Source organism: Clytia hemisphaerica, unplaced genomic scaffold (assembly GCF_902728285.1).
Source record: "Clytia hemisphaerica strain Z4C2 unplaced genomic scaffold, Clytia hemisphaerica genome assembly, whole genome shotgun sequence".
In the NCBI taxonomy this organism is placed as follows: Eukaryota; Metazoa; Cnidaria; class Hydrozoa; order Leptothecata; family Clytiidae; genus Clytia; species Clytia hemisphaerica.
In genome coordinates, this window is record NW_027103657.1 from 478,408 (window position 1) to 506,286 (window position 27,879).

General features: G+C 37.0%; 2 protein-coding genes and 2 long non-coding RNA genes across 5 annotated transcripts in view; all 4 read right to left on the reverse strand.

The window, feature by feature from the left end:
* Positions 1-7,129, reverse strand: part of LOC136803215 (PHD finger protein 6-like) — a 45,756-nt gene extending 38,627 nt beyond the window's left edge. The window contains exons 1-5 of the mRNA XM_067059946.1: positions 6,828-7,129; positions 6,240-6,333; positions 5,573-5,674; positions 5,199-5,323; positions 3,820-3,923 (exon numbers count right to left, since the gene is read on the reverse strand). Of these exons, the coding sequence (XP_066916047.1) occupies positions 3,820-3,923; positions 5,199-5,323; positions 5,573-5,674; positions 6,240-6,332 (424 nt within the window). The 5' untranslated portion in view covers position 6,333; positions 6,828-7,129. The remainder of the gene's footprint in view (positions 1-3,819; positions 3,924-5,198; positions 5,324-5,572; positions 5,675-6,239; positions 6,334-6,827) is intronic.
* LOC136803270 (uncharacterized) overlaps positions 1-27,879 on the reverse strand; it is a 225,700-nt gene that overhangs the window by 39,218 nt on the left and 158,603 nt on the right. The window lies entirely within an intron of this gene.
* Positions 7,308-10,398, reverse strand: LOC136803217 (uncharacterized). Of its 2 annotated transcripts, none has more exons than XM_067059949.1 (5): positions 10,239-10,398; positions 9,952-10,043; positions 9,545-9,674; positions 8,998-9,360; positions 7,308-8,633 (listed from the first exon to the last, which is right to left on the reverse strand). In XM_067059949.1, exons 1-5 carry the CDS (start codon positions 10,363-10,365, stop codon positions 8,608-8,610), a joined length of 738 nt encoding a protein of 245 aa, XP_066916050.1. In that variant the 5' UTR covers positions 10,366-10,398; the 3' UTR covers positions 7,308-8,607. The 2 variants fall into 2 exon arrangements, with proteins under 2 accessions (XP_066916050.1, XP_066916049.1); XM_067059948.1 differs by having other exon boundaries at positions 8,966-9,360.
* Positions 24,749-26,302, reverse strand: LOC136803218 (uncharacterized). The gene is made up of 2 exons (XR_010846107.1): positions 26,018-26,302; positions 24,749-25,800 (listed from the first exon to the last, which is right to left on the reverse strand). It is a non-coding gene; the product is annotated as an uncharacterized lncRNA (long non-coding RNA).

Here is a 27,879-nt window from a genome sequence, read left to right on the forward strand (position 1 = left end):
TGGTAAAAGATTGTCTGACATTGTAAAAAAATTTGATAGAACCGACTTTTTCGCAAATGATCAAAAGATAGGACACTTTTTGTTAAAATATATCCCAGGACATGGTAGTTTTTAGCAGTAAATGTTCAATTTATTGTATACGTTCATTTATTTGTATTTATTCTGTTATTCTAAAATAATGTATAAAAAAATTTTCTTTCAAATATTCAAACCAATTTTTATCTCTTGAAAATTGTTCCTTGTTTTGAAGATGTCTAAAAAACTTTGCCGTTGATTGCTTGTTGAATTCCTCGATATCCATTTCATTCCACATGTGTTCAAACAGTTTCATCGTCGTATTGATAATGTTTTCTTTACATAAGACATGATGTTTTTTTGCTCCACCTTCTTCTTGGCATCCTTTGCACATTTCATTGACTGTCTCTGTTAAAGCATTGATCATCCTTTCGGTGGTTTTATCGACAATTCCCATGAGATATTCTTCTCTTTCAATGAAGAACTTTGTTGCTTCTTTTTCCTCATCTACTTTCAAATTTTGATCAATCTCCGATTGTGAGAGTGGTTGTGATCCAGAAGAAAAATCCATAATTTGCAAGTATATTTGATTGCGGGTAGTAGTTGTTTCTGCGAAGAGTCTTAAATAAAAAAGTAGCTTTCAATGAGTTCTATAATATATGCTACTTTTCTTGCGCTACATTATTCATCAGTTTTTATTGAAAAAAGACCCATACATATTTTAGATCGAGATAGATGTAGTATCAAGAAATAAGTGTGAAAAACATACCTATTACCCTTGATAATTTCGAATCCAGTCTGCTAACAACTGATCGTCAGGCATTTCAATTATGTTCTCATGCTTTACTTTCTTTGGTTCGATGATCGATTCTTCTTCTTCTTCGCCACTTGAAAGAACGATCAAATCAAAAATTCTTGAAGAGTTTTCCATTTTAATTTTAGCTTGCCTTAATAAAACTTCGAAACGTTTTTAAAAAAATTCGATGAATGTATATTCTTTTTGTTTTGATTTGATTTCAAAACTATCGCTGCAATTTTTCTTTTTCAGCTTATTCACTCATGCGTATAATAATACAACCGAACAAAAAATATAACAAACAATCATTAAGCATTTCAAATGAATAATTTTTTTTTCTTAATACAAAGAGATACATCGTGATAAATTCTATTTTAAAATTTTTGATTGTAAAATCTTCTTTTTCAGTTCATTTACCCAGTGTTCATCATTTAAAAGTTCTTTTTTGCTGTTTTATTAATCATCTTGGGACTATCACCTAATTTTGTTTGGGATTACCTAATCCATATTAAAGATTACCCAATCCCTCTTTGGGATTATCTAATCTAAGGCAATCCTTTTTGAGATCACCTAATCCATGTTTAAGATTACATAATTCCTCTTTGGGATTATCTAATCTAAGGCAATCCTTTTTGAGATCACCTAATCCATGTTTAAGATTACCTAATCTTTAATTGGGGTTATACTGAATCCATGTTAATATGTTTTGGAAATCACCTAATCCCTGTTTAAGATTACTTAATCCTTCACTTAATCTCTCTTTGGGATTACCTAATCTCTGTTTGGGTTTACCTAATTCAAGCTAACCTAATTCAAGCTAACCCTTATCTCAGATCACCTATCACCTATTATAAGATTTCCTAATCCCTCTTTGTAATTAAATTCAAGTAAATCTTTTAGAGATTACCGAATCCCTTTATTAGATTACCTAATCCCTCTTTGGGATCTTAAAGAAAACTCGCTTCTTGATGGACTATATATAGCGAATAATCAACCTATTCATAAATTTGGTAACCATTGGCTCTTAGTTTTGGTTGCTAAACGAAAAGTTGTACTTTTTGACAGTTTTGGAAGAGCTCTTCATTACTACAATATAAGCTCATGTCTTTTTTTTCTTTTCTTTACAATCGATTTTGGGTCTGAGCTAGCTTGATGTTATTCTATTTTTCCTAGTCTGTTTTATTAATCATCTTGGGACTATCACCTAATTTTGTTTGGGATTACCTAATCCATATTAAAGATTACCTAATCCCTCTTTGGGATTATCTAATCTAAGGCAATCCTTTTTGAGATCACCTAATCCATGTTTAAGATTACCTAATCTTTAATTGGGATTATACTGAATCCGTGTTAATATGTTTTGGAGATCACCTAATCCCTGTTTAAGATTACCTAATCCTTCACTTAATCTATGTTTGTGATTACCTAATCTCTGTTTAGGTTTACCTAATTCAAGCTAATCCTTATCTCAGATCATCTAACCCCTATTATAAGATTTCCTAATCCCTCTTTGTAATTACCTGATTCAAGTAAATCTTTTAGAGATTACCGAATCCCTTTATTAGATTACCTAATTCCTCTTTGGTATCAACTAATCCTCATTTGAGATTAGATAATCCCTTGTATTTTTTCTTCCAATTCACATCATTAACTGAAATCGCTGGGCGGGGAACGCTTCGGCGTTTCGTATGATGCCTTGTCGCCATTTTGTTTATTCCTTTAACGGCTCTCCAGCTTTGAAAAGGTAAAAACTGAGAAAAAACATGAGCAATTTTCATCCTTTTATGGAGGGGGGTTGTATTTTAACGGTGTGACGGGATTGGCCCTTTTTAGTACGGGAAAACGGTATTTTAAAATCAGATGGTGACAGTATTTGGTCTAATTTTTTGTCATTATGCCGGTATTTGAACCTGTACAAACCGGTGTGACGGTGTTATTATTTTTTTCAATTTTCGGGATTCCAGGATTTAGCAAAAATTTTGACGGAAAAACGTTATTTCAAACCCCTACAAACCCCCCTTTTATAGGTTGTGTTTTAATCGAAGCACAAAAATTATATCTTGATTTACTTTAAACAATGCTTATTCATTTTCAGCTCTTCTCATGCCTTGTCGTTTTAAAATTTAATGATTGAAAGTAAACACAATGCCCATTCATTTCTGCTCTAACACAATGCTTATTCATTTCTGCTCTAACACAATGCCTATTCATTTCTGCTCTAACACAATACCTATTCATTTCTGCTCTAACACAATACCTATTGATTTCTGCTCTAACACAGTGCCCATCAATTTTCTATTCATGTTAGTGTTTTAATCAAAGCGCAATATAAAACAATGCTTATTCATTTTCAGCTCTACTCATATCTCGTCGTTTTAAATTTAACGACTTAAAGTAAACACAATACCTATCCATTTCTATTCTAACACAATGCCTATCCATTTCTGCTCATGTTTAGTGTTTTAATCAAAGCGCAATATAAAACAATGCTTATTCATCTTTGGTCTAACACAATGCCTATTCATTTTTGGGCTAACACAATGCCTATCCATTTCTGCTTATAGACATCTTGAGCACAATAGCCATTCATTTTTAGTTCGATCCATACCCCTTTTGTTTTAATATTATTGAGATAAAGTAAACACAATGCCTATTCATTTCTGCTCTAACACAATGCCTATTCATTTCTGCTCTAACACAATACCTATTCATTTCTGCTCTAACACAATGCCTATTCATTTCCGCTCTAACACAATACCTATTCATTTCTGCTCTAACACAATACCTATTCATTTCTGCTCTAACACAATGCCTATTCTTTTCTGCTCTAACACAATGCCTATTCTTTTCTGCTCTAACACAATGCCTATTCTTTTCTGCTCATGTTAACAATACCCATTGTGTTCAAACTCTCCTATTCGTGTTAACAATACCCATTCATTTCTATTCATGTTAACAATACCCATTGTGTTCAAACTCTCACTTTCTACCTACTTATATTGTTTTACCGTTGTGGAATGTAAACACCAAATGTGGACATTTCTTTCTGGAAGACTTCTTGATTGTTGCACGTCGCACATCTGAAGAAATATCCAGCATTGTTCGCTTGTGTCTGCAAACAAATGATAAAAGCTGATTTTACCAAGACTGGACTCTGTAGATCATAACACCTGACCACCAACCACGTCCCCGTGTACCCCACCCAGGCTTTATTTATAATACTGATTGACGCTTGAGTATTATCTGGCGCTATCAGTAAGCAAAGCATCAAAAAGCTGATAATACGCAGGGAACGAGGCTGTCACTTGATTTTAAGGGGGCCTAAACCGTTTAAAGTAAATAGCTTTTCAATGGTAACAAAAGTATTGTCTAACTCTCAAGCTACTACAAGTTAAATGATTTTTCCATTTTTGAAAAAAAATATTGCGCACTAGAGAGGTTAAAAATAACAAAAAGGTTACCTGGACGCACTCTCTAAGGAAAGGTTTAAAACCTGGACACACTCTCGATAGAAAGATTAAAAATGACAAAAAAGTTACCTGGACGCACTCTCTAAGGAAAGGTTTAAAACCTGGACACATTCTCGATAGAAAGATTAAAAGTTGCAAAAAAATTACCTGGACGCACTCTCTAAGGAAAGGTTTAAAACCTGGACACATTCTCGATAGAAAGATTAAAAGTTGCAAAAAAGTTACCTGGACGCACTCTCTAAGGAAAGGTTTAAAACACTAGAACGATAAAGAATGGAAACTAATCCAAATTCTCCAAAGCTAAAGAATTAAGTGTAGTAAGTCGGGTTTTTTTCAGGCAAAAACTATTTCATGCTTATTCATTACCATAGATTTATAACGCCCTAAGGGCTAGATGTTGTGCTTTAAGCTTTTCTAAGCAAAAAAATAAGTGAATATCACAAAAAATATTGCGAAGCTTCTGATTGGTGTTGCGTATCATGAATATAATTCTACTGTATACTTTCAATCAAAAGAGTGATGCTTTAACTTTAGTGAGTGAAAAAGAGAATATACCCACGAATATTGCCTCGTTGTTCGAATTAATATGAATCGAAGCCACAGTATATATAAACACTGTCGAACAATTGGGCTCTTCCAGAAAATGTCCGTACATGGGGGTGGAGGATATAGTGTCCGGCGAGTAAACTTGCTCTCTTTGGGGGTAATTTTGCTTTGTTAGAGGGTAATGTTAATTGTCCATGGGGTCAACTGATGCTTGTCAGGGGGGAGGGGTTAGACTTGCTGTCCGGGGGGGGGGGTCAAAAGTCACAATGTCCGGGGGATAAATTTCTAAAAAATGTTATATCCTCCACCCATATTCAATTTTTTTCTGGAAGAGCCCATTAATGAAAAGCTATACAATGGTCATTACTTACTCGAAGCAATCGTGGAAAACAAATTGTAATCCTTGCTTCCATCCACACAAATAATGATATGACGTTCTGCAAGTTTTCAAACTACAACCCACTGACGCTCCTGGTTGCTGGCAAAATTTACATAACTGAAACAGATCAAAGAAAATCATCAAATTTAGTTAATTTGACTTTTACAGTGAATTTAAGAGAATAAAACTTTGGAAGCTTTGCTAAATTTGAAAATCTGAACCAAGTTTCAAAAATGATGGAAGCTGTTTTTTTGAATGAATCTGTTTACAACATCACTGAAGTCAGAATACCACCAGTGAGAAATCGTTCCCATTCTTCTTCCAAACCGGTTTCCGAACGAGGGAGAGGGTTTGGGTACGACTTACAATCTTATTAGCCCGTTGTGCTTCTTTAATGATATCTTTATACAAAAAGCCATCAAAACCTTCTGTGTCTTCGCCAAGTTGTGGAAGGCCTGAACTGAAAAACTGAAATGGAAAAGGATTGATATAGTTCCTATTTCTGATTTCTTATAAAGAAGACGGTTCGTAAACAATACTGCAAATTTAGCAAAGAAATATTTCTCCAAACAGTAGTGGTCAAAGCAATAATATTAAGAATTGGAAAATGGATTTTAATATTCTATAGCACATTATTTTGGTGAATTGTTATTGACATTGTGAAATTTTTGAGTTCTTATTATAAACTTTGATGAAAAATGAGACCCTAAAAAATACTGCAAATTTAACAAAGAAATTTTGCACCTAATACTAGTTTTGCACCTTATAATGAATTTTGAAACCTGATTCATGATAGTCATGACGTAATGTTTTCTACGGAAATACCCCGGTTTTAGCCAGTCCAACCAAATCTAAAATAGACAAAAATTGTATAAAATTTGCCACTACTGGCAAAAACCGGGGTCTTTCCGTAGAGGACATTACGTCATGAATATCATGAATATAAGCAGACATTGGAAGGTTAAGTCAGGAAGGAAAAGATATCAAATCTACTTAAAAGTTAATAAGTTTAATAAATTCAAAGCCCTCATACCAAGCAGAACTGGTGAGCAGCGATCTTGGCTTCAACATCGTTGAAAAACAGCCCACATTCTTCGTTCAGTCCTTGGTGACAAAAAAAAAACATTCTGAAAGAAAAAAATAAAGAAATCAATTTCCTTAGCGATGATCCTTACATTTTTGAGAAACACCTGAAACTAAATTCCAGCAGATCTAACCAGGTCAAAGTTAGAAGCATTTGATTCGCTGGTTAGAACTGCCAGAGCAAGTCATATTGTAATTAGAATAAGACTCTCTTTTATATCAAATCATAATAATTTTCCCAACTTCGCCCCTCAATGTACAAAGTGATAAACAATAATATATGATAGCCAGTGGGGCTTTATGTGTATTCTGTAAATGGTATTTGGATCAATTGATATTGATCATCGTTCATATTGATTCTTGTGTTGGTTCAAGTCTTTTGTTGGTGAAGACTATAATGGTTTATATTACGTCTGGTCAAGCAAGGATCAGCAATCACTAGGTTAGTAAATACTTATTTAACACAAAGTTGGTAATTAAGTTCAATCTAAAAATGTAATAAGAAATACAAATGAAATGAAATTGAGTACAATCATACCTGAATCAGCTGTCACCAGTTGTTCGGCTCTTTGTTTTCTTCTGCCTGCATACGCGGGTCTGTTTTTCCGTCGGAATGGCATCTTGGATATTACCTTTTCATATTACGTTTTGATATTACGTTTCCATGTTACGTTTCCGTGTTACGTTTCCCTTTTACGTTTCCATGTTACGTTTCAACCGTCATCATGGTATACAAGGTATTACAATGGATCAAAACTTCTTGTTCTTTGAATTCAAATACTAAGGGTTGGTTCACAAAACAAATGTTTCAGTTTTTTGATATTTTAATTTTTATTTGTGATTGCTAAAAATAAAAGAAAAAATATAAGAAACATAAAGTCAAGCTTCAGATGACTTTTGCAGAAAGGATAAAAATGTGATGTAATAATGAAGAAACTGATAAAACTAAACTGTTAATCATATGTGATTCAGACAAACAATTTTGTTGGGGTGGAAAGGTGAAAATGACAGACTTGGGTACGAAAGGCTTCGTTTTTTGTGTAATCTTACAAAATATAGAGAGTATATAATAATATGATAAAATGATACTACGCTTGACAAAAGAATATAAAAAATAATCATAAGTTGAAACCCGACACGACAGTCGAATCAAACTTTGGTCAGGAATTTGCCGTACACAAAGAATGACACACAGCGGGCGTCAAGTTTAAAGGATGAAAATGCAGGGATCAACAACGAGGTGGAAAATTCTAAAGGAGGTTTATGGTTGATATGGCAAAATCAGGGCGGAGTATAAACCGACTAGGAATTAGGAATTTGACCCTTTTCAGAACTCGTGCTAAAACCAAAATGTCGTTTTTTACATCTTTAAAAACTGTATAAAAAAAAATATATATATGCAACATAATGTCTTTCATGACGAGTCTATTTACACTATAAGTATTTTGCTGTAACAAAATAAAAACAGATCGAAATACCAAATTTTCTTGACAGGGTATTTCTACTTCTTTTTGACCGATGTGTTAATACACCTCTCAACCCTTAACGCTTTTGGAGGAGAATGGTAACGAAAGTATAATGGGAAATTCTTTTCGATGACTGTATCGTAAAAACAAGTGTATTGAATTTTTTTAGTAAAGCTATTCGAATGCTTTATAGTTCTCACTCCATCAGAGGAACTCAGGGAGATGCCTCTCGTACGGAATAAAACTTTGTGCCGAAATTCGCCTTGTTACGGAAGCAGCTTAAAATGAGGTGCACCGAGAAAAAACTTTTCAAGTCCTCCAACCGCACCTATTTAATATAAAGTGTTGTTTCTAAAACAGACATTCAAACTGAACGATGAAAAATATTGGTAGCATATCAACTGTTTTCATATAGAGCCCAAAGGAAGCAATTGCGTCGACAACACTAAACCATGAGAAACAAACAATGGATTGATTTCATATAAACATTCAACCCTATTGAAACTATCCGACCATATATCAAGTCCATTCAACGATGAATAAAGATGAAGATTCAATGGATTCCATAAATTTCAATCCATGGACAAGATCGTTTACAAATCACCGACGGTTGAAGCAATACCTCCAGATCTTCCTTCAATGAAATTGTTTGAAACCACATCTATCGACCAGATTCAACGGCAATTGAAGCTCATTGTCATTGCAATCTGTCCCACAATTGCCATTTCTCCTTTCCTGTAAGTGAGATACTACAGCTCTCCAAGCCCAAACGAGGAAAATGCAGAATATGATAGGGATGATAAATAACCCCAATCTTTTTTGTTAACACGCTTGAAGTAACTAATCACCTCCTCATTCAATCGACCACCTTGACAACTCTAAAAGTATGAGAATTTAAAGAAAACTTTACACTAAAAAGAATATGGACGACCATGCATTAACTTCATTTCCATACTGCACTAATTGCTCGAAATAAAAATTTCAAGTGAGTCTGGTCTTTCAATTGCTTGAAATTAATGATTTTTGGGTCAGACAAAGTGCAATTTATATCATATTATGTCTGATTGACCGTTATTTCAAGCCCTGGATGCAAATTGAAATGGAACCAAGCACAAAACAGATCTAAAACAATATTCTGTTTCTTCTTTAGTAAAAAAAATTGTTAAATTGAAGGATAAACTTGGACGAAGGCAATAACTACTTTACTAACTAGTTTGGCTGGCTTTCTTTTGGTATTCATACCGGTTTGTTTCAAAGATTCCACAATATTCTCCCTGTCTTGGGTATCAGCTGTACTGCCTTTGGGTGACTCGTTATCCAATTCCTCTTTTTCAAGATTTTTGTTCACAAATTGATTGTTATTTGGATCAATGACGCTGTGACAATCACCATCTTCGTTTGATATTACTTTATGAGTTCTATTTTCATTGTTTGTTTTTGAAGTTGTCGAGTTGATCTCCCTCAAGTCAGATTGGGATTCAAGCCACATATTCTCTCCTCGATCACGAAACATGTAATTTGTGTTGACGCCAAGTTTTTTGGGCTGAACTTGAATGAGGGATTTAAGAGGGCTTTTCCGTGCAGATTTTCTTACTGGAGCAAGTACTGGAAATAAAGAATAAGACTTTCAATAAAAAGTTTCAAAATTCCTCTTGTGTTTGTTTAGAATAGTCATAAATTCACTGAAAACACAAAATGATTAGGAGATTAGGTAGGAAATTCATATGCAACCTATGATAACAGTCTTTCTAGTGAAAGTGCTTTGCTTTAAAATATTTCACAACCTTACCAGATTTGGTCGTCACCAGATGTGTCTCATTTGGTGTTTGAAGAAACTTCAATCCTGTGGATATCTTCATTTTCACAGTATTATTACAGCAAGGGCACCGAAAGAAGTAACCCTCCACTGAGGCTTGTCTCTAAACAAGTTTATAAAAATAGCAGGTTAGAGTTAGAGTTTCAGAAAATTGTCATTGTCCTCTCCGAGTTGTGGAAGACCAGCCGAAAAAAGCTAGTAAACAAAAAAACAAAATTTTTAAATCTTATAGCTAGGACAAAGCTTCAGTACATCCAAATAAGATTTGAATCAATCTGAGAAAAAGGGAATGAACAATTTGATCAAAATAATCCCACGATAAGTAAAACACGTTGGAGTTGCTACCTATTAATTTGGAAAATCATGAAAATACAACATACCAAGCAAAATTGATGTGCAGCAATATTAGAAATTTGATCTTGAAGAAAAGTTCCTTTTTCTTTGTCAGGTCCCATCAAACAGAAACAACATTCTAGAAGGGAAAATGAAAAAGTTGCATACAAAAGAATATCAAAGAATATGTCCCCATTTCATTGAGTGGGACAAGTTTGAGATAGAGGAGAATTCACTTCAGTAAAATATATACTGGCATTTAAAATCTTAAAAATGAAATAATCTTGTGATCTTTAAAAACACTGTTCTCAAGATTTGGTTACTTTTAACTTACTTTCAGTGGTAATTATGAGAGGTTCGATTTTTGACTTCTTTGTTCGCCTTGAGCTACTGTAGGTGATGCGCTTCCTCTTTCTTGGACGTTTTTTCATATTCTGATCTTCTAAAGCTTTTGTTTTCATATCAAGCTTTGTGCAAAAAGAAAGTTTATAGTTATAGTGAAGAAGTTATCTGTAATTTGGTCAAAGTTCTTCATTTCCTACAAGCTTAACTTGATACGGACAAGCTTTTGTATTGATAAATTCTAAAGTAGGGTTCCTTTCTATGATTCCTACCCTTTCAATCATTTATATCCAAAAAATATGTCGAGCTCCGAGCGGGAAAAACAGTACAGTTTTTTTTTTTTGAGGCGAAGTACGTTTTATTTTTAGACACGGCACCGGAAAACATGCCTACGGGTCTCTATTTTCCTTGCCGATCGGGAAACGTCGCGGGGTTCGGAAGCGTATCTCCGTTTTCGAAATTCTACTTTACTGGTAATTTTCGTAAAAGTAAATAGAATAGCAAGAAGTTCAACAGCTATTTTGCTTTTTCTTTCTTTGGCTTCTTAATATTGATTGATTGATCTGGTCTCTCTGCTCTGGTCACTGCTGCCATCGTTTGTACATGGATAGGGAATGGTCTAATGGTCATGGTATCCTGTTTCTTAAATAGAGAACATTTTGCTATGGATTTGTACAGTTGTTCTTCAGAAATTATTATGGGGCTTATCGCAACCAACCATCTTAACAAAATAAACAAAGACCAAAGACCGACCAATGGAAACATTTACTTTAGCCCTCTTGAAAATTGAGAGTGGCATATTTTTGCTTCATGGTAATACATCCAAGTAATTTGGTAGTCTTTGTAGGCGGCAATCACAAATATGTTCGTTTCAACGACCGACAGACCGGCCGACCGGCCGACTCACTTTGTAGACCGACCGACCGCCTCACTTTGTAGACCGATCGACCGACTCACTTTTTAGACCGATCGACCGACTCACTTTTTAGACCGATCGACCAACTCGCTTTTTAGACCGATCGACCGACTCGCTTTTTAGACCGATCGACCGACTCACTTTTTAGACCGATCGACCGACTCACTTTTTAGACCAATCGACCGACTCACTTTTTAGACCGACCGGCCGACTCACTTGACCGACTGACCGACTCACTTTTTAGACCCAACGAGGACGCAAAATGAAGATATTTGTGATTGCCGCCTTATGTTTCTTTTCGATACTTTACTTTGGTTGCGGGCTGTGCTGCGCAAGAAGAAGCAGCAACAATGAATATTTGGTACGTACAATAGTGTAGATACATATCATGTTGAAACGTATGGTTGAATATCATTGACAATGACTATATATTCAACTTTTTCCTTATCACAATGTTGTTGTTTAACCAAGAACTCTAGAACAATGATAAGCAAAATTAAAAATACACTTTCACTTTATTTTCCATCATTTTTATTATGTTGTAAATAGGAAAAGGTTATAGTTATTGACACCATCATATCTAATTTCATTCAGAGTTATACACATTAAATTTATCACTAGCACCTCTTCAATTAACACTAAACCTCATTTTAAAAATATTGACATTATCCAACACATCCTCACACTTATCTATATACTAAAAGTCTAATGTGAGTGAGCCGTTGGGGGGCCATTATGGATTTTTGAGATGGGGGTTCGAGAGTTACGTGACCGACTATTTGGTTGGATGGTTGGATGGGTGGTTGAAAACGAAAGCGAAAGTGGTCAGGGGAAGAGTGTGAAAATTAGCGTTTTTTTAAAGAAGTCGTTGCAGTGTCAATCTTTCGCAAATTTAAAAAACCACTTTCCCGTGGAAATAATTGACGTTTTTTGGTTTTTTAGGACCCTTGGGGCATAAGCTACCCGTTCACCGCAAAAATTCCAAAATTCGCGAATTGACCGTTGACAACATTAGGGGTAAAGGGACCCAATGACGTCACAGATTTGGGAAAAACTTCAAAATGCGATATCTCGAGTTTGAAAAGGAGTTGGGAGGTCGGTGACCCCTCATTCGATCAAGAATTTTATGGAGAATAAGATGGGAGGGTTTATATTGCTTGAAAGTGACTTTGATATTTGGCTGAATTTTTAGGCGTTTTCAGTTGATGACGTCATCAAAACAGGAAAAATGCTATATCTCGAGATTGGATAGGAGCTGGGAAGTCGTTGACCTCTCATTGGATCGGAAATTTAATGGAGAATAAGTTGGGAGGGGTAAGAGTGGGTATATAGATACTTTCAAAAATAAATATATTTAAATTGAGGCTTTTTGGGTCCGATGACGTCATCAAAACCTTAAAAATACAATATCTCGAGTTTGATATGGATTTAAGCAATGGTTGACCCCTCATTGGATCGGAAATCATCAATAGAATCTTTTCAGTCAATGAAGAAATACTTTCAGTAGAGTGAAAAGTTTATTACCCTTTCGATGACGTCACTTAGGTCCCAAATGACGTCACCAAACATTAAATATGCGATTTCTCGAGCTTCAATCAGTTATAAGTGGTAATATTTCGTTCTTTGGACTTAGAATTCAAGCTTATTACCCTCCCCCACCATCCAAAGGACTTTTGATGTGTTCAACAACACTCTACTCGGCGGGTGCGACGCCGGGTGACGGCTAGTCTATCTATATTACTAAACGTAGAATTCGTATTGAGCTGTGGGGGGCCATTATGGATTTTTGAGATGGGGGTTCGAGAGTTACGTGACCGATTTTTTGGTTGGATGGTTGGGTGGGTGGTTGAAAACGAAAGCGAAAGTGGTCAGGGGAAGAGCGTGGAAATTAGCGTTTTTGTGAAGAAGTCGTTGCAGTGCAAATCTTTCGCAAATTTAAAAACCCACTTTCCCGTGGAAATAATTGACGTTTTTGGGTTTTTTGGGACCCTTGGGGCATAAGCTACCCGTTGACCGCAAAAATTCCGAAATTCGCGAATTGACCGTTGACAACATTAGGGGTAAAGGGACCCAATGACGTCACAGATTTGGGAAAAACTTCAAAATGCGATATCTCGAGTTTGAAAAGGAGTTGGGAGGTCGGTGACCCCTCATTGGATCGAGAATTTTATGGAGATTAAGATTGGAGGGGTTATGAGGCTTGAAAATGACTTTTGAATTTGGCTGAATTTTAAGGCGTTTTCAGTTTATGACGTCATCAAAACAGGAAAAATGCGATATCTCGAGATTGGATAGGAGCTGGGAAGTCGTTGACCCCTCATGTGATCGGAAATTTAATGGATAATAAGTTGGGAGGGGTAATAGTTGGTATATAGAAACTTTCAAAAATAAATATATTTAAATTGAGGCTTTTTTGGTCCGATGACGTCATCAAAACCTTAAAAATACAATATCTCGAGTTTGAGAAGGATTTCAGTAATGATTGACCCCTCATTGGATCGGAAATCATCGAGACAATCTTTTCAGTCAATGAAGAAATACTTTCAGTGAAGTGAAAAGTTTATTACCCTTTCGATGACGTCACTAAGGTCCCAAATGACGTCACCAAATATAAAATATGCGATTTTTCAAGCTTCGATCATTGATAAGTGGTAATATTTCGTTTTTTCGGCTTAGAATTCAAGCTTATTACCCTCTCCCACCATCCAAAGGGCTTTTGATGTGTTCAACAACACTCTACTCGGCGGGTGCGACGCCGGGTGACGGCTAGTCTATATACTAAAAGTCTAATTCTCTATGAGCCGTGGGGAAGCCATTATGGATTTTTGAGATGGGGGTTCCAGAAATACGTGACCGACTGTTTGGATGGGTGGGTGGGTGGCTGGGTGGCTGAAAACGAAAGCGAAAGTGGTCAGGGGAAGAGTGTGAAAATTAGCGTTTTTTTAAAGAAGTCGTTGCAGTGCAAATCTTTCGCAAATTTAAAAACCCACTTTCCCGTGGAAATAATTGACGTTTTTTGGTTTTTTGGGACCCTTGGGGCATAAGCTACCCGTTGACCGCAAAAATTTCAAAATTCGCGAATTGACCGTTGATAACATTAGGGGTAAAGAGACCCAATGACGTCACAGATTTGGGAAAAACTTGAAAATGCGATATCTCGAGTTTGAAAAGGAGTTGGGAGGTCGGTGACCCCTCATTGGATCGATAATTTTATGGAGAATACGATGGAAGGGTTTATATGGCTTGAGTGTGACTTTAAAATTTGGCTGAATTTTTTGGCGTTTTCAGATGATGACGTCATCAAAACAGAAAAAATGCGATATCTCGAGATTGGAAAGGAGTTTGGAGGTCATTCACCCCTCATTGGATCGGGAATTGGATGGAGAATAAGTTGGGAGGGGTAAAAGTGGGTATATAGAACCTTTAGAAAATAAATATATTCAAATTGGGGCATTTTGGGTCTGATGACGTCATCAAAACCTAAAAAATACAATATCTCGAGTTTGAGAAGGATTTATGCAATGATTGACCCCTCATTGGATCGGAAATCATCAAGAGAATCGTTTGGATGAATGACAAATTGATTTCAGTGAAGTAAAAAGTTTATTACCCTTTCCATGACGTCACTTAGGGCCAAAATGACGTCACCAAACATGAAATATGCGGTTTTCCGAGTTTTGATCAGTGAAAAGTGGTAATATTTCGTTCTTTGAGCTTACAATATACAAATCAGATCTTTTTATTCTCCCCCACCATCCAAAGGGCTTTTGATGTGTTCAACAACACTCTACTCGGCGGGTGCGACGCCGGGTGACGGCTAGTCTATATACTAAAAGTCTAATTCGTATTGAGCTGTGGGCGGCCATTTTGATTTTTTTCCAAGTCTCTTTGTAAATCGAGCTCCGAGCGGGAAAAACAGTAGAGTTTTTTTTTTTGAGGCGGCGTACGTTTCTTTTGAGACACGTCATCGGAAAAAATGCCTACGGTTCCTTGCCGATCGGGAAACGTCGCCCGGTTCGGAAGCGTATTTTTGATAGGACCATACTGCTTTCTAACAGTCAAAATAAAGATGGCGGCAAAAAAACAACTGGTTGCTACTGCTCTTTTGCTATTTTTCTTTGGGTTTTATGCTTTAATGAGTTGAATTGGATCATGATTTTTGTGTGATTGTTACAAGAAATGGTTGATGATGAAGTTTATTATTAATCTTTCCTGGATTTGATGCTTCGTTTGGTTTGGCATGAGAGATGCAATCTCTTTCTTCTATTCTTGAAAAACAGGACATTTTATCAACTTTGATCATGCTAGGTATATTTGAAAAATTAAACCGCCTCACTTTGTAGACCGACCGACCGCCTCATTTTGTAGACCGACCGACCGCCTCACTTTGTAGACCGACCGACCGCCTCATTTTGTAGACCGACCGACAGCCTCATTTTGTAGACCGACCGACCGCCTCACTTTGTAGACCGACCGACCGCCTCACTTTGTATGTAGACCAACCGACTCACTTTATAGACCGACCGACTCACTTTTTAGACCGACCGACTCACTTTTTAGACCGACCGACTCACTTTTTAGACCGACCGACTCACTTATTAGACCGGCCGACTCACTTTATAGACCGACCGACTCACTTTTTAGAACGACCGACCGACTCACTTTTTAGAATCTAAACGTCCAAATTCACAACCAAAAGGTTTTTCACGTTTAAAATGCATGTTTAGATTTAATATTTAAAGATAATCAACCGACATGATACAATATATCATTATTGGTCGACATTTTCTTCCACATGCGTTTAAAACGTGGAAAATTTTTGGCTGTGAATTTGGACATTTTCTTCCCCTGTGCGTGTAAAATGTGGAAAACTTTCACTTTTGTCATAAACTTCACATTTTCTTCCACGTGCATTTAAAACGTGGAAAACTTTTGGTTGTGAATTTGGACGTTTTCTTCCCTGTGCGTTTAAAATGTGGAAAACTTTCAATTTTGTTGTAAACTTGACATTTTCTTCCACTTGCGTTTAAAACGTGGAAATTTTTGCTGTGAATTTGGACACTTTCTTCCACTTGCGTTTAAAACGTGGAAATTTTTGCTTTGAATCTGGACATTTTCTTCCACGTGCGTTTGAAATGTGGAAATTTTTGCTGTGAATTTGGACACCATCCAAAGGGCTTTTGATGTGTTCAACAACACTCTACTCGGCGGGTGCGACGCCGGGTGACGGCTAGTCTATATACTAAAAGTCTAATTCGTATTGAGCTGTGGGGGGCCATTATGGATTTTTGAGATGGGGGTTCGAGAGTTACGTGACCGACTGTTTGGATGGGTGGGTGGGTTCTTGAAAACGAAAGCGAAAGTGGTCAGGGGAAGAGTGTGAAAATTAGCGTTTTTTTAAAGAAGTCGTTGCAGTGCAAATCTTTCGCAAATTTAAAAACCCACTTTCCCGTGGAAATAATTGACGTTTTTTGGTTTTTTGGGACCCTTGGGGCATAAGCTACCCGTTGACCGCAAAAATTTCAAAATTCGCGAATTGACCGTTGATAACATTAGGGGCAAAGAGACCCAATGACGTCACAGATTTGGGAAAAACTTCAAAATGCAATATCTCGAGTTTGAAAAGGAGTTGGGAGGTCGGTGACCCCACATTGGATCGACAATTTTATGGAGAATAAGATGGGAGGGTTTATATGGCTTGAGTGTGACTTTAAAATTTGGCTGAATTTTTAGGCGTTTTCAGTTAATGGCGTCATCAAAACAGGAAAAATGCGATATCTCGAGATTGGATAGGAGCTGGGAAGTCGTTGACCCCTCATTTGATCGGAAATTTAATGGATAATAAGTTGGGAGGGTTAATAGTTGGTATATAGAAACTTTCAAAAATAAACATATTTAAATTGAGGCTTTTTTGGTCCGATGACGTCATCAAAACCTTAAAAATACAATATCTCGAGTTTGAGAAGGATTTCAGTAATGATTGACCCCTCATTGGATCGGAAATCATCGAAACAATCTTTTCAGTCAATGAAGAAATACTTTCAGTGAACTGAAAAGTTTATTACCCTTTCGATGACGTCACTTAGGTCCCAAATGACGTCACCAATCATAAAATATGCGATTTTTCAAGCTTATTACCCTCTCCCACCATCCAAAGGGCTTTTGATGTGTTCAACAACACTCTACTCGGCGGGTGCGACGCCGGGTGACGGCTAGTCTATATACTAAAAGTCTAATTCTCTATGAGCCGTGGGGGAGCCATTATGGATTTTTTTCCAAGTCTCTTTTTAGATCGAGCTCCGAGCGGGAAAACAGTAGAGTGTTCTTTTTTCGAGGCGGAGTACGTTTCGTTTGAGACACGTCATCGGAAAACATGCCTACGGTTCCTTGCCGATCGGGAAACGTCGCCCGGTTTGGAAGCGTATCTCCGTTTTCGAAATTCTACTTTACTGGTAATTTTCGTAAAAGTAAATAGAATAGCAAGCAAGAAGCTCTTTGGTTTTTTAATATTGATTGATTGATCTGGTCTTTCTGCTCTGGTCACTGGTGCCATCGTTTTTACATGGATAGGGAATGGTCTAATGGACATGGTATCCTGTTTCGTAAATAGAGAACATTTTGTTATGGATTTGTACAGTTGTTCTTCAGAAATTATCATCTTAACAAAATAAACAAAGACCAAAGACAGACCAATGGAAACATTTACTTTAGCCCTCTTAAAATTGAGAGTGGCATGTTTTTGCTGCATGGTAATATATCCAAGTAATTTGGTAGTCTTTGTAGGCGGCAATCACAAATGTGTTCGTTTCAAACGACCGACCGACCGACCGACCGACCGACCGACCGACTGACCGACCGACCGACCGACCGACCGGCTGACTCACTTTTTAGATCAACCGACCGCCTCATTTTGTAGATCGACCGACCGCCTCACTTTGTAGACCGACCAACCGACCGCCTCACTTTGTAGACCGACCAACCGACCGCCTCACTTTTTGTAGACCGACCGACCGACCGACCGCCTCACTTTGTAGACCGACCGCCTCATTTTGTAGACCGACCAACTGCCTCATTTTGTAGACGAACCGACCAACCAACTGCCTCATTTTGTAGACCGACCGACCGACCGACCGCCTCATTTTGTAGCCCTACCGACCGCCTCATTTTGTAGCCCTACCGACCGCCTCATTTTGTAGACGGACCAACAGCCTCATTTTGTAGACCGACCAACCGACCGCCTCATTTTGTAGACCGACCAACCGCCTCATTTTGTAGACCGACCGACCGCCTCATTTTGTAGACCGTCCGACCGCCTCATTTTGTAGACCAACCGACCGCCTCATTTTGTAGACTGACTCACTTTTTAGACTGATCGACCGTCTGACTCACTTGACCGACATACTCACTTGACCGACCGACTCACTTGACCGCCCGACCGACTCACTTTTTAGGGTGCATACCATTTAGCCAAAAACAGTGAAAAGTGAAACAGAGGGTTTAGCGAACGCATTGATTCATTTAAAAGTTTACCTAAACAGACGATCAAAGCCAACAGTCTTTTTTCTGTGTTTTCTTCGTTCGCTAAACCAAGGGTTTAGCAAACAAACTGCACCATTTGATTTTTTGTTTTGATAAACCATTATTCTAACCAAGCACTACACCTTGTTTACGCTGGTTCACTAAGCGCACACATGCATGAGCCCTAAGCTTTAATGTTTTCTTCCGCTGGGCTACCATTTTGAAATTCGTTGCTGTGACTGCAGGCAAGATCCTAGAAATCGAATTAGCAATGTAACAGCTTCTTTGTTTAGGTAAACAAACCCAAACCATTTGCAGTTTAGTGAAACAGTTTCAGTTTTTTGGTTTTGAACATTAAAAGGTATGCAACCTTAGACTGATCGACCGACTCACTTTTTAGACCCAACAAGGACGCAAAATGAAGATATTTGTGATTGCCGCATTATACGTTTCTCTTCGATACTTTACTTTGGTTGCGGGCTGTGCTGCGCAAGAAGAAGCAGCAACAATGAATATTTGGTACGTACAATATTGTAATCATTTTTATTATGTTGTTGTAGATAGGAAAAGGTTATAGTTTTATTGACACCATTATATGATAAAATGAATCATTCTAATTTCATTCAGATTTGTACACATTAAATTTATCACTAGCACCTCTTCAATTAACACTAAACCTCATTATAAAAATATTGACATTATCCTATCTTCCATTTCTTTGGGTTCCTTTATAGTATTGAGCGGATGTTATTTTCATTTTATACCATACCAGTTTTTTGTCCTCCAATAACTTCATGTTGTCTGTGTAGTAAATGGTTTTGGCCTTCGAGCTTAGCTTCTTGCTTTTAAAGTATTCAGTTGTTAATCATTATATGTCTATATAATATAAAAAGTAAAATGGGTAATAGGGAAGGAAAATAGGAAAAAAACTTTTTCTAATCTGTGACACATTTTTGTTCCTTGTGTTTTGTTTATATCGGGAATCCGCCATTTTTCTTTAAATCCGTTCACATAGCAACGTGATAGACCGTATATTTTATAGCCCGGGCTTTTACGGAAGAGAGCTAAGAAACTTAACAAGGCAATATCTCGAGATTGGAAAGGAGTTAAGAGATGGTTGACCCCTCATTGGATCGGGAATTTAATAGAGAATAAGTTAAGAAAGGTAAGAGTGGGTATAAAGAGACTTTCGAAAATAAATATATTCGGGCATCTTTGGCCCGGTGACGTCATCAGAACCTAAAAAATAGAATATCTAAAGTTTGAGAAGGATTTAAGCAATGGTTGACCCCTCATATTGTATCGGAAATCATCGAGAGAATCTTTTCGGTAAATGATAAATTGATTTCAGTCAAGCAAAATATTAATTACCCTTTCAATGACGTCATTTAGGACCCAAATGACGTCACAAAACATTAAATTTACGATTTTTCGATTTTTGATTGGTCTGCTTGAGTGACAATTTTTCGTTCTTTGGGAATAAATCAGTCCATAATATTCCCTTTACTTACTATCCAAAGGGCTTATGATGCGTTCAGCTTATCTACTCCTCGGCGGGTGCGACGCCGGGTGACGGCTAGTCTATATTACTAAACGTAGAATGTGAGTGAGCCGTGAGGGGGCCATTATGGATTTTTGAGATGGGGGTTCGAGAGTTACGTGACCGATTTTTTGGTTGGATGGTTGGTTGGGTGGGTGGTTGAAAACGAAAGCGAAAGTGGTCAGGGGAAGAGTGTGGAAATTAGCGTTTTTGTGAAGAAGTCGTTGCAGTGCAAATTTTTCGCAAATTTAAAAACCCACTTTCCCGTGGAAATGATTGACGTTTTTTGGTTTTTTGGGACCCTTGGGGCACAAGGTACCCGTTGATCGCAAAAATTCTGAAATTCGCGAATTGACCGTTGACAACATTAGGGGTAAAGGGACCCAATGACGTCACAGATTTGGGAAAATTTTCAAAATGCGATATCTCGAGTTTGAAAAGGAGTTGGGAGGTCGGTGACCCCTCATTGGATCGAGAATTTTATGTAGAATAAGATGGGAGGGGTTATGAGGCTTGAGTGTGACTTTAAAATTTGGCTGAATTTTTAGGTGTTTTCAGTTGATGACGTCATCAAAACAGAAAAAATGCGATATCTCGAGATTGGAAAAGAGTTATGAGATGGTTGACCCCTTATTGGATCGGAAATTTAATGGAGAATAATTTGGGAGGGGTCAGGGTGGGTATATTGAGACTTTCGAAAATAAATATATTCAAATTGTGGCTTTATGGGTCCGATGACGTCATCAAAAACGGAAAAATACAATATCTTGAGTTTGAGTAGGATTTAAGCAATAGTTGACCCCTCATTGGATCGGAAATCATCAAGAGAATCTTTTGGATTAATGACAAATTGATTTCAGTGAAGTGAAAAGTTTATTACCCTTTCGATAACGTCACTTATGGCCCAAATGACGTCACCAAACATGAAATATGCGGTTTTCCGAGTTTTGATCAGTGAAAAGTTGTAATATTTCGTTCTTTGGGCTTACAATATACAATTTTTACCCTCCCCCACCATCCAAAGGGCTTTTGATGTGTTCAACAACACTCTACTCGGCGGGTGCGACGCCGGGTGACGGCTAGTCTATATACTAAAAGTCTAATGTGAGTGAGCCGTGGGGGGGCCATTATGGATTTTTTTTCCAAGTCTCTTTTTGAATCGAGCTCCGAGCGGGAAAACAGTAGAGTTTTTTTTTTGAGGCGGAGTACGTTTCTTTTGAGACACGTCATCGGAAAACATGCCTACGGCTCCTTGCCGATCGGGAAACGTCGCCCGGTTCGGAAGCGTATTTTTGATCGGACCATACTGCTTTCTAACAGTCAAAATAAAGATGGCGGCAAAAAAAACAACTGGTTGCTACGGTCCTAGGTCACTTGTTCGACAGTACACTTGTGCGACAGCTCAGTTGTTCGACATTTTAGCAAAATTGTCGAACAACTGTATTGTCGACTAACTGGGAAGATCTGTTGTTAGACTTCCCAGTTAGTCGACGCTTACTTGTTCGACATCTCAGTTGTTCGACAATATATCGACATAAAAGTCGAACAACTGGGATGTCGAACAAGTGAGCGTCAAGTTGTTCGACATCCCAGTTGTTCGACAATATAGTAGTTCGACAGCTCACTTGGTCGACATTGTCGAACTACTGAATGTCGAACAAGTGAGCGTCAAGTTGTTCGACATCCCAGTTGTTCGACAATATAGTAGTTCGACAGCTCACTTGGTCGACATTGTCGAACTACTGAGATGTCGAACAAGTGGGCGTCAAGTTGTTCGACATCCCAGTTGTTCGACAGTATAGTAGTTCGACAGCTCACTTGTTCGACATTGTCGAACAACTGACATGTCGAACAACTTGACGCCCACTTGTTCGACATCTCAGTTGTTCGACTTAGACGATACAGTTGTTAGATATGAAGTTAGATCGCCGCCAAAATTCGATCCTTCAAGTCGTCCCGTCGTACTATAAGTCGTCCCGTCGCAATTTTCGGTAGTCGAATCATCCCAAGTTTCAAGTCGTCCCGTCGCACTAGAAGTTCGCAGGTCGTAATTCTTTTAAGTCGAACCATATCAAGTTTCTAGTGGTTCCTGTCAGAAGTTAACTCGTCGGAACTTGGTACATGTTCCAATCATGTACGTTTAACTGTTTTCATAAGTGTTCATGTCATCCATCAGGTATATTATGGAGATAAAAATATAAATATAAATTCACATTGCACACCACACGAACATAACATTATCTCCACAATATTTTGATTTTTGATATACGAAACAATAAAGTTTTTTTTTGGAATAGTCTAGAGTCCAACTCTTTGGGATGAGTCAACTGCCGAAATTTGCGACGAGTCAACTTCTGAGGCAACGATGACTCGACTTAAAATTTGGAATGTTTCGACTTTCAAAAGATTCCGCCTTGCGAACTTCTAATGCGACCTGCGGACTTCTAGTGCGACGGGACGACTTCTACCTTAAAGGAAGAAATTTTGGCGGAAAGAAAATTTGGCGGATTTGGCGGATTTGGCGGATTTGGCCAGAATCCGCCAAATTAAATTCCATCTAAAAAACTTTTTCGTAAATTCCCGCCAAAATTTCTTCCTTTAAGGTAGTACGACGGGACGACTTGAAGGGTCGAATTTTGGCGGCGATCTAACTCCATAGTTAGACTAGGACAATTATTTGTTTCCACTCATTTTCTCATTCCTCTATCAGGGCGATGAAATTTTTTTCGGTCTTTAAAATGAATGTCGAGTTACGCAAAATGAGTTAACATTTCCGAGTTGTTCATATCAAGAGTTACAGGTTAAAATTTCTGAGTTAAGTGCTGGTCAGCAAAACCCCCCCCCCCCAGTGGCAAAATTCGGAGAAGCAAAAAGTGAACAAATATCAACTTTGTTTTTTTGCCTCCACGCCGCTAGCATTTTCCGCCATTGGACCACCCTATCTAGTGCATGAAAGCTAGAAAGTGTGTGGGTGTGTTTTGAGTCTTCTGCTGTGAACGCCAAAATAATTCGAGAATCCGAGAAAAGAAACACTAAACAGGGGGGGGTCGGTAGTAAAATCTCAGACATAATGACGTTTACTACGGTGGTGGTGTGACGAAAAATCAAAAAAAAATTTTACTACCCAGGGTAGTTAAATACTAAAATGGGTGGTATCTATGTGTTAAATGTTGAAAAAATTTTACTACCTGGGTAGTTAAAACTGGTAAAATTAGCAAATTTTAGCTATTTTTTGTAATTCTTTTAATTTTCTGGATGACTTTTCTGAAAAAATCTGAAAATTTTTATAATTTGAAAAAAATTTCTGTTGGAAAGTTGTTTGCTGCAAACAAAAAATTCTCGAAATTTTTTGTCAATATAAAAAGACTTTAATTCTAAGGGAAAAACATTAATTTTTGCACTACGTGAAAAATGTGTCACAGAAATAATCATTTTTTAGCTTTTTTTGCAAAATCAGTCCGAAAAGCTATCAAAAAATAGGTGGTCTCCATGACAAATTGTCCCAAAAGCTTTTACTACCAGGGTAGTAAAATACCTCTTCCAAGAGTCTGGGTGGTGGTATGTAAAAATTCGTAAAAATCCTTTTACTACTCATATATGTCTAAGATTTTATTACCGACCCCCCCCTGCACTAAATGGTGAGGTTTTGCTATTCTGTTTTGATTTTCAGAAGATCAAGAAAAATATCTTACACATATTTGCCTGTTTTTACCATTCCAATAGAATTGACACTAAAAATCAAGAAAGTAGGACGTCATTTTTTATGACGTTATTATTAAAAAACACCTCCTGATATTTTTTGAAACGTATCATTAATACCTTTTAGCAAGAGACCTTCAGGATGGTGGACCTTCAGGATGGTGGAAACACCCCCTCCCTTTTGTTAAAATAGAGTAATCTTTTTGGATCAGCTGGAGTTGACGTGTTCTTTAGAAAAAATGACAAAATTGTTTTATTAATCGCCAAACCAAATCAAGTAAGAGCTTGTAGAAACTCCATCATGTCCCAATCTATTCCATACTTATCCTGTTTGGCAATTATTTAAGAAGTTCTGATTTCTTTGCTGATACTTTTACTCTTGTTTCCAGGGGTCGAGATCCACCTGACGGATTTCAGAAACTCGATGAAGAAGATAATGATGGGAACCAAGTTATGGTCTGATATTGTCCATGGGTTGTTGGTGATGGTTGTTTATCAGGAGATGACGAGAGAGAGAGAGAGAGAGAGAGAGAGAGAGAGAGAGAGAGAGAGAGAGAGAGAGAGAGAGAGAGAGAGAGAGAGAGAGAGAGAGAGAGAGAGAGAGAGAGAGAGAGAGAGAGACAGATCTATGTCCCTAAATTAAAAACCCTTGCTCCCTAAAATAAACTAGCCATAGCTTTCACTAACTGCCACCCGCTTGTACAAATGCTTGTAAAAACTAATTAATGCTAATTAAGGCTTTTTAATGCTTTATAGCAAAAGTTTGGAAATGATTTGGAATAGTTAGAATGATTCTTCTCAACAGCACTTTCTTTGAGATATCAATGAATAAGCTAACATAAATGAAACATATTTTTTTCTAAACATGTGAATTACTTTTTACAAAGAATAAAATACGAATCTTAAAACATTCATTAGGAAAAGTGTCCAGGTAGAATCAATTACAGACAGTTACATAGATACTAAACCAGTCAAAAGACATGCAACTATATTTATTTCAACCAATTTGAAATATACCTTAAGGGAAGAAATTTTCGCGAGAAGAAATTTTCGCGGAAGAAATTTTCGCGGAATTTAATTTCGCGAATTTGGGTGTAATTCGCGAAATTAAATTCCGCGAAACACACCAAAATGGCTAAACCGCGAAATAAAATTCCGCGAAACACGAATATTCTCACAATTAAAAAAATCACCCCTAAAATTGGTCTTTTTAGGGCAAAATAGGGCTTTTCGTAGACAAATGATTCCCTCAACCGCGAAATTAAATTCCGTGAAACTTTTGAAATCGACTCATTCGCGAAATTAAATTCCGCGAAATTTGCCATTTTAAAACTCTGATTCGCGAAATTAAATTCCGCGAAAATTTCTTCTCGCGAAAATTTCTTCCCTTAAGGTAAATGAAACATAGTAGAACCAAACAGCATAAGAAATGCTATGAGCCAGAAACATAACGAGCAGGAACCAAAAATTGACAGGTAACAACGTACTTAGGAGTTTTTCCAACGGTTTAACAAATGATATCGTGATACAAAATTGTTTACATTAAATGGATTTACCAGTAATCTAGAAGCTGTAACAGCGTCGTGTAAAGGATGGAAGATGATAGGACGTAACGTGGTAATAGTATCAGTAACGAGGCAATATTGATGAGCAGGAAGCAGGTATTAACAGGAAATAGCGTACATTCAGGACTTTTTCCAACGACATGATAAGGGATCTCATGGACAAAATTGTTTACAATAAAAAGATATGCCAGTTATCTTGCAGTTGTAACAGCAATATCGTGTAGAAGGATGGAAAATCATGACGTAACGTGGTAATAGTAGCAGTAACGAGGTAATATTGCGTTGTCAATGTAAACAAATCCTCATTCATAAAAAGCTTAAAGGGAAAAATAAGAAACATGAAATTAGATGTAATATGGTGAGTGTACTGAAATTTCCTCAAAAATAGTTCACAAAAGTTTCTTTCAATCTTTGATAATAATTTCCCAAATAGTGCCTGGTAAGTATCAACAAGAACACAGGTTAATAAACATAAAAGATTAATAAAACCAAGTCTTATAAAAGTAGACAAAGAAAAAAATATTTGTACTTACTGTCGAAGTACCATTTACCATTTATAGTTACAGTTTGGTTGCCAATTCAACCACCAACAATAATCACTTTTATCCATATTCAATCATTGTTCTACTATTATCATTGTAATCATTGTTCATTATTGGGGATAAACTGTTTTGTTTAATCCCAAAGTCAAAAGTAAATCATAAATGCGTTTTGACTGCATGAGGAGAGAGCTTGAATTTAAGAAAACTTCCAGAAACTTCTCCATTCCATTTCCTGCATGTTGACCAATCGGGCAAAATTCTACAAGCGGAATAGAATCTACTCTCGAAAGCTGAGTAAAATGCCCGCGGCGCCTGCTATAAAAAAGAAAAAGTTTTTAGGCTAGCAACTGCCGTCCCGGAAAAAAAACCGAACATTTACGGAAGAGACTAACTACGGGGATGCTTGCGCGACAAAACAAAAAAACAACAAAATTTCGAGATTCCAGTCCAATATCTATGCGTGAAACTATGAGTGCCTCCTCGTCGCTGCACTCCTGCGGGGGCAAAAACTGATCCCTATATTAAAACTTACATTTTAGTTTAGGGACCATGTACCCTATATTAAAATCGGATCCCTAAATTAAAAAACCATGATCCCTTAATTAAAAATATAAAATTTTAATTTAGGGATCATGATCCCGTTTTTGAAATCTGATCCCTAATTTAACTAGTCATAGCTTTCACTAAATGCCCCCACATAAAGATCATGTCATGCACTTATAAAGCTTTAATGCTTTAAACATTAAACATGAAAGAATGATCAGGAATAATTGATTGATTTAATTATTGATTGATTGGTTGATTGATTGATTGATTGAGGCGTTTGCTTGAAAAAAAAAATATATTCCATTATAAAAAAATACATACTTGAAAAATTCATGCAGCTTGATAACTTAATAAAATTTAAGGAAAAGCTGGAAAAGCCTCTCAAAAATATATTTAAAAAGTTTATGGTACCATTATCTTACTGATTTTTACATCTCCTGTTTGTTTGTTTTTTCTCCTAGTTTCTTTCTTATAACGATATATGTCATGATTACTATTCACTAAATAGACCTTTTCTAATAATATCGCAGACATCTTAGATTGTAGGCAAAATATATGGACATACGCAGTGAATAAATCCACAAGGTAACCAATCAGAAATAGCTTGTTTTTTTCATTGGCTGCTATATTTCAACATTTGTCTGTTGCTACTTTGCCTAATAAACAATAGTCAAGAGGATACTGGGTACAAAATTTATCAAAAAGTTCTACACCATCTTAAGTTGGGTGAAATAGAAACTCACTTATCCTAGTTAAGGCCCGGGGTCCACTAGCGTAAGCTGTGATTGCACTTCTATGTTGTTGGTCAAAAGAAAAGTAAAGGAATGCCATTGTGGTTCATTCAGACGTACAGTCTAGAAAAGTTAAAATGCGCCTAAATTTCTTTTCAAGTGCATAGTCCTTTTTCATGATGCAATCTTTTCTCCAAGCTGATCGCAGCGCAGACAATGAAGAGACGCGCCTTCAGGAAGCTAGACTTTTTGAGTTTATAGCTAGCGATATACTTTCCCTTTATGGTGTTTCTGTATGACTGTCTGTGTACCTAGTCTAACCACCGTTAAATGCATTCGGGAAGGTCTCTCCTAACTTAGAAAGCCAGAATTTGGAGCTTATTTCACCAAACCACTGGAGTGTAAGTTATTTAGGCTATCACAACTGCATGAAAAAGTTTAACGTGCGCATGTAAAGTTTAACAAGTAAACAAACTTTTTTCAGGTTTTTGAAAAAGATTTACCACACTGAAAAGACGTAAAAACACTCTAAGTGAGGTAAATTATTTTGAAGACCAAAAGAAAAAGTCAACCACG

Excerpts from the sequence above, each read along its gene's own strand:
- LOC136803217 (XM_067059948.1), bottom strand. The coding sequence starts at position 10,365 with ATGAAAACAAAAGCTTTAGAAGATCAGAATATGAAAAAACGTCCAAGA. Across the intron at positions 10,044-10,238 it reads TCTCATAATTACCACTGAAA|AATGTTGTTTCTGTTTGATG; the intron begins GTAAGTTAAAAG and ends TTTCCCTTCTAG. Across the intron at positions 8,634-8,965 it reads AAAGAAAGCCAGCCAAACTA|AGTTGTCAAGGTGGTCGATT; the intron begins GTTAGTAAAGTA and ends TCATACTTTTAG.